We start from the raw sequence: 7,751 nt of genomic DNA on the forward strand, positions 1-7,751 counted from the left end.
CCAACAGGTCTTCGCAAGCCAAGTTTCATGTCCAATGAAGGAGACGACGTTGGCATGGGTGCCAGTCGTCAAATTTAGTTCGATTTCGATTTCACTTGACTCAACAGGTCTTCGCAAGCGACATTTACAAATATGTGATAGTAGTGTTCACATTAGTATCTTATGTTTTTTGTTGTTTTAACATTAATTTTTTTTTTATCGATGTTCTAAGAATTTATAAACTTTGAGAGAATGTGAAATAATTCCTTTTGGGAACTATGTTTCTTGAAGTTTATAAATAATAGCATGTAAATACTGGGTTAAAAAAACGGATAGAAAAAGTTGAGGGCTATTTGTGGGTCTCAAAACCAATTCTCCTGTCAACATGACAGGCATTGTACCACTGGACCAAAACAATCCTTTGAATTTCTCTGTCCATTTTAGGAACTTTATTCTTATCAGAAAGAATTGTATGTTATTGATGCCATGTTTACAGGAGATGTGGATTTGAGTCCCATAGGCAGCCTTTAACTTTTTCTATCCAAGGGCTTTTTGACCAAATATTTACATACTATTATCTATAGCTTTATTTGCTTCAAGATACACCGTTCCAAAAAAGAACTTCTTTGTGTTTTTTTTTTATTTTTTACATGTAATTATTATATACTAGCAGGACCCGTGAATATTTCACAGAATTAATAGTAAACTTAATGGGTTCTTTCTGAAAACTTTATACAAAAAACCTGAAAGCATAGCCTGTGTTGTGTCTGTATCAAAAGATAGTCACTCATCTGTTAATCACTGAAAAGTGAAGGAAATTGGAATATGATGATTACTTAATGCACTTTATATATATATACTTGTTATACTTTATGCACAATTTTATAGACTCAATACACAGCACACTCTCTCTTTCCCTCTCACTCTTCACCTTACCTTCTTTTTCTCACTCCTTTTTCTTTCACTCTTCGCTTTTCCCTTCAACTAATCACGTGAAAGCGTAACAGATGGGCTAAGTAACAGAGTGACAAGCAGAATTATTATATATATATTCATTCTAAAAATTTAATGAAAGACATATGGAAATGGCCAGTACAGCCTGAATCAAACAGCTTCTCTGAAAATGTTGATGCTGGCTGAACTAGAAGCCACAACTGGGAAAAGGTACATGCTCTTAGTAATCAGGATAGTCCAGGATTGTTGAAGATTCCTGATTTCACCTAAGTGTTTCCATAATTTTTTCTTTTTTTACTTTCTTTATCAGGTAACAGTGAAAAAGTGAAAAATTAACAGAGGTCCGTATAAAAAAAAGAAAACTCTCAATGATGGGATGTGGACTAAGTTTCAAATCAGAAAAACCCAAAAAGAAACAAAAGGAAGTCACCTCCAATACATGCACTATATTGTCTGATAGACAAAATCTGTTAATTAGAGAAACATGGTCTATCATTCAGGACGAAATACTTACCATTGGTGTATATATTTATTACAGGTAAAACACATTTCTTGTTTGTGAGTTACATTTTTATGTAGCTTATATGGTTTTAATGTATTTCACCAGTTTTTGTGTGGTCATCGTTGGTTGTTTTTCTTTAATGTGTATCTTCATCTGTTAAGTGCAGTCATCGAATATATATGTTTATGCGTGTGTGTGTGTGTGTGTGAGCGTGTGTGTGTGTGTGTGTGTGTTTGTGTGTGTGTGTGTGTGTGTGTGTGTGTGTGTGTGTGTGTGTGTGTGTGTGTGTATCATTTATATTTTACTTGTTTCAGGCGGTGAGCTGGCAGAATCGTTTGCATGCCGAGCGAAATGCTTAACGGTATTTCGTCTGCTGTTACATTCTGAGTTCAAATTCCGCCGAGGTCAACTTTGCCTTTCATCCTTTTGGGGTCGATTAAATAAGTACCAGTTACGCACTGGGGTCGATGTAATCGATTTAATCCCTTCGTCTGTCCTTGTTTGTCCCCTCTATATTTAGCCCCTTGTGGGCTATAAAGAAATATATATTTTACTTGTTTCAATCATTGGGCTGTGGCCATACTGGGGCACTGCTTGAAGGGTTTTATTCAAATGAATCGACTCCAGTACTTGTACTTTTTTAAGTTTGGTAGTTATTTCTATCAGTCTCTTATGCCTAACCACTAAGTGACAGGGACATAAACAAATCAACACCAGTTGACAAGCAGTGGTTGGGGACAAACACAAAGACGCACTCACATAGATACATGCACATTAAAAAAAATGCTTAAAGCTCCTTCCCAAGTCATGTTGACTCAGGGCCAGTTTCCTGGTTTCTATGATCTACATATTCACCCCTGGATGGGAAGCTATTCCATCTCAGGAATACTCATTTTTACCAGCTGAATGGACTGGAGCAACATAAAATGAAGTGTTTTGCTTAAGAACATACCGCATCATCCAGTCCAGGAATCGAAACCCCAATCTTACAATCATGAGTCCAACACCCAAGCCACTAAGCTACATATCTACACACACAAGGCTTTGGTCAGTCTGGGGCTATAGTAGAAGACATTTGCCTAACATGTCGCGTATTGGGACTGAATGAAGAAAACCATGTGGTTGAGAAGAAAGCTTCTTCCTACACAGCCACACCTGCACCTATGTTTGCATCTGCATAAGACCATATGCATAACCACACATGTATCTATTTGAATGTATGTGTGTGTGAAGATACATTGCAGAACTGTTATTTTAATGAGTTATACCTATTTACCACCCAAAGAGACACATCTGCACTGTTGGGTGCTCCTGAACCAGTTGTTAAGTATTCCACCCATGAGTGGCCGATGCTAGATGTGTTGAAACAATTGTGGTAATTAATAAAAATTCTAGTATCTTCCATCTTCCATCTTTCATTTACCATATACAATACACAGGGTGCAATGACTATATTGTCATCTAAATTACACAAAATGAAAATAAGACTGACATCTCATTTTAACAGATATATTTACTAAAGTTACATAAAATTATCTTGAAATACTAAAGAGTAATTTATTCAATAAAATCGCCATTGGCTTCAACCACGGCCTCCAGATGACTTCAGGATCTCCTGCAACTCTTTTGGTCAATCTCCTTATTTAAGTTGGTGAATGTGGCCATAATCCTTGCCTTCAGTTCAGCTTTGGTGTTACAAGGAGTTCTGTTGGTCTCTCCCACACATAATAATCAAGGTGGTTGCAGTCTGGGGAGTTAGGTGGCCAGATGTTAGGCGTGATGTGGTTGCAGAAATTGTCTGACAGCCATGATTGGATTCTCTTGCTTGTGTGGCATGGTGCAGAGTCCAGCCACCCTCTTGACCCAAGGCAGCACTACCTGCTCCAAGTACTGGATGTAGGCTTCTGTGTTGAGTCTGAGGCTATGTGGGAAGATGAATAGCGACAGAACGCCACCATCACTTGTGATTGCCCTAAACATCATGATGCTGGTTGGATGTTTGATTTTTATCACTCTCGGTACATGACCTCAGACTGACACCCAATCACTGAAATGTTCATATTGGAGCTTCTGGTGTGAACGCCAAGCAGTACAGCATGTCAACTCTGGGAGAATGAATTGCATCATGGCGCTGTTTTTTTCAGATGGTGCCCAACTGACCCTACTACACTTTGTAGTCGATAAAATCAAAAGCAAATAATGCACATGTGTGGAATTACGAATATAAAATGCTGACAATTTACCCTTCACACCCTGTAGATATAGATATACGTACACATATAAACAGAAAAGGCAGCTTCCATACTCATTTGACAAAGATCATTCTCTGTAGCAGCTTGCTGACCACTTTTTTCTTTCCATTTTCTAAGGGTATTTAGCTGATTTTCTCAGCTGTTTCCATGCTATTCTGTATTCAAGGTTTCTTTTATTTCATGTAAAATACCAACTCACTCAACCCTTCAAAGTTATTCTGAAAGTCAACTTTTAGTTACTCATATGCTCTTCTAGGCTGCATCACTAATTCAGTTCTCAACCAAATTGAAAGCAGTTTTCTTGTCATTCACCCACAGTAGTGGGTGAATATATTCTTAAGGTCACATTTTAGTTACTCATAAGCATTTCTAGGCTTCATCTCTAATTCAATTCTCAACCAAATTGAATGCATTTTTCTAGTAATGATGGTCCAGTCTTCAGCTACATTTTGAAGATAAAATAATTGAAATCTGATTCATATATATATATATATATATATATATATATATATATATATATATGTATATATATGAGTTTTTATGTGTGTGTGTGCGTGTGTTAGTGTGTGTGTGTGTGTATGTTCCTTATGCATTCCAAAACCGAGTTGCCGTTTTTGACATATGGTGTATCAAAAGATTCAGTTAGCTTTTGGTTACCAACTAAACTATATTTTCATTCACTTATTTGCATTACACAAATTAAAGATTATCATTTTCCTTTTAGTCATCTATTGTAAACGGCATCTTTAATCATCACCACCTAAACAACAATGATGTCACACTTTCTATGCGTGTTCGTGCGTTCGTTATGTACATTAGTCCGATGACTGATAAGTATATGTGTGATAGTGTTTCTGTCTGTCAGTATACATACATTTTTGTGACAACTGACACACACACACACACACACACATACACACACATCCAAAGACAGAGATAGACACACACAGGGACAGAGATAGGCTTCACGTATGCGCTAATGTACGTGTGTGTGTGTGTCTGTGTGTGTCTTGCTTTATGTATGTAACTTCTCCCCACCCAACAGTGAAACATGCCAGTATCAAAAGTTTACTTGTGGCCTGGACTTCAAACAAACAACAACATTCACTTTCAAGTACTACCAACATGAAGATTTGGCTGATTTAACACCACTCACAATACTTGCGAATATATCTGAAAAAAAATATTCTGGTTATCATAACAAATTTGGAAACTTGGCAAAGTAGAAAGCCTCGGCGGCTCTTTCAACGGAATTATTAGCATGCCGGGGGAAATGCTAAGCAGTATTTCATCTGCCGTTATGTTCTGAGTTTAAATTCTGCTGAGATCAACTTTGCCTTTCATCCTTTCGGGGTTGATTAAATAAGTACCAGTTATGCACTGGGGTCAATGTAATCAACTTAACCCTTTTGTCTGTCTTTGTTTGTCCCTTCTATGTTTAGCCCCCTGTGGGCAATAAAGAAATCAATATAATTATAGAAATGTTATTCCATTCCTTCTAACCAGTTTCAAGATAATGATTTTTTAACTGTCCTTGTATTCTTCATCACTGTGAGAATCAATGTTGCACAACCTTTTTACTGCGTTACTCAGTATTTATTCTACAGCCTATAACGTTACACAGTTTAAAAACAGCTCCTTCCTTTTTATACACTTGGTGCAGCGTTCATTTCAAAATTGTAAAATAAATTATTTTTGTATGAGAAATTGAATTATGCCTTCTGAATTTTCTTGGACTTTAACTTTCTTCACTGTGACATTCATTTAATCGTGAATTTTATAACATTTAGAACATGTTCCAAATGAATGTTGACTTTATGTACTTTCTTACATTGGTGTCACATATTAACTTTTGCTAAATTGGTGACTTTCCATTTTTTTATAGCATAACTATGCTACAGAAAGTATGTTTTGCACCTATATTGACTACATTTCATTTTGCTTGAACTTTGTGTGTGTATGTTTTACTGTTTTCAGTATTATCAATTCTATGAGTGTGTGTGTGTGTGTGTGTGTGTGTGTGTGTGTGTGTGTGTGTGTGTGTGTTTCTGTATTTGTTACATCTATAGTGAATTATAGTAAAGAGCATTTTACGCTGTTTTAATGAGTCCACATCTAATGAAGTAGCCATCCTTATCATTGGTGATCCCATTGAAAATCATAATATTCTCATTTGTGTTCAAGATAACAACCTTAAACGTATTCCACAGACTCATCCCTCTTATGATGCTCGCCAGTATAATCTTATTCTGTGGAATGGACAAGATGGGTATTATTTCAATATTCTTCAGATTGAACCTGCTACAGGAGAGCCAATTACAAACAAAAGGGTGTCGTCAAATGACTTCTATTGTTACCAACTGATATTAAGACCAGAACAATCAAATCTTTTCTGAAATTTCGGGGGAGGGGACCAGTCGATTATGTTGACCTCAGTGTCTTACTGGTACTTAATTTATCGACTCCAAAAGGATGAAAGGCAAAGTTGACCCCGGCAGCATTTGGACTGGCGAAATACACCTCAAGCATTCTGCCCAGCATGCTAACGATTCTGCCAGCTCGCCGCCTTCCAGAACAATCAAATCAATTGCACATGTCAGATAAATTTTATTTTCATTTACATATTTTCTATGCTATCTCAATAACCAGCTATAGTTATTTCAAATACACTTCTCTACAACAACTAGGTTTCATTACAAAATGAAAATAATTTCACACTTTCAATTTGAACCAAAATTACGAGAGTGACGATGTATGAATAATGAAAGTAATGTTTCTCCGAATTAGTCACATGTGTATTATAATAAAGAAAGCTGCTTATTATCTATCTACCAAATAAACTGTTTTTGACTCAACAACTTTTTTTACAACTAAAATAACTTCAATGTGCTTGTAGGTCATAACATCCGAGCAATGCAAGGATGCATTGCTAGTTAAAAAAAAGTTTGGTCAAAATATGAGTTCAAAAATGGGAGAGTAAGGTGAAAAATTGACTTTGAATCAAAATATCTGTTATTTTAAAAGATAAGTATAGATTAATTGGGTTTAAAATAATCTGCTCATTGAGAAGAACCTTTTGATGAAAACCTCATTGAAAAGTATTTGCTATGAAAATGTAGTGTGGGTTTAAGTGACAAAAAATGGTGACTCCAAAAATTGACTTTGAATCAAAATATCTCAGCTATTGTAGAAGAGAGCAATGCAATAGTTGTTTTCAAATGAAAGAGCTCTATGAGATGAATCTCATGGTAAAAACCTGATCTAAACATATTAGCTACAAAAAAAGTGGTGTGGGTTTACGTGACAAAAACAAATGATCATTTTACCAAATCAAAATATTTTTGTCATTTTAAGATATTTAGCTTTATAAAAGATGGCATCTGATGTTATGGATTACTTAGTGCTTAACCAGAGTTTGAGAGGTACAGGATTCAATACTTTGTAGCTGCTTGCTGACCACCTTTTTCTGTTTTCTAACGGTATTTAGCCAATCTTCTAAGCTGTTTTCACAGCTGTTCTGCATTTGAGATTTACTTCAGATGAAAGAGCTCTATGAGGAGACGCCTCTGGTGAAAACCTCATCAAAAAATATTTGCTGCAAAGTGATGAAAAACGGTGATTATTTTAAGAAATCAAAATATTTTTGTCTTTTTAAGTGAAAAATGATATTGTTTGAACTCAAATGAAAAACTGCATTGAGATGAATATCTTGGAGAAAACCCCATCTAAAAATATCAAGCATAAAATGTTATGATTTTTTTATAATTTCATATTAATTTTTATTATTCTGTTTCAGTATTAAAATATGTACATATTAAAAACATATTAAAATAAAAGAATTTCACTCATTAAAAAGAGCTAATTATTAGTTATTTAATTAGAATATAACATTATTTTTATAATAAAAATTGTTTAAAGGTATATTTATTTGTAACAGATATGCTGCTATTAATCCTTTGTTATTTTTAAGTGCAATTAAAATTTCTAAGTTTGAACAAAATCTGTATTTAAAAGATATTTACAATAGTACCATTTTTCAACTACAAAGGTAAATATAATTAATT

The 7,751-nt window shown here is 35.0% G+C and overlaps 1 protein-coding gene across 3 annotated transcripts in view; it reads left to right on the forward strand.

The window, feature by feature from the left end:
* Positions 1 to 7,751, forward strand: part of LOC106879404 (neuroglobin) — a 37,921-nt gene that overhangs the window by 2,843 nt on the left and 27,327 nt on the right. For 2 of the 3 annotated variants that reach the window (XM_014928949.2, XM_052971604.1), the window contains exon 2: positions 1,244 to 1,471. In XM_014928949.2, the coding sequence (XP_014784435.1) occupies positions 1,302 to 1,471 (170 nt within the window). In that variant the 5' untranslated portion in view covers positions 1,244 to 1,301. Of the gene's footprint in view, positions 1 to 1,058; positions 1,144 to 1,243; positions 1,472 to 7,751 lie in introns of those variants that run through there. The other variant, XM_052971602.1, reaches the window with a different exon arrangement.

Source organism: Octopus bimaculoides, chromosome 11 (genome assembly GCF_001194135.2).
Source record: "Octopus bimaculoides isolate UCB-OBI-ISO-001 chromosome 11, ASM119413v2, whole genome shotgun sequence".
Lineage (NCBI taxonomy): Eukaryota > Metazoa > Mollusca > Cephalopoda > Octopoda > Octopodidae > Octopus > Octopus bimaculoides.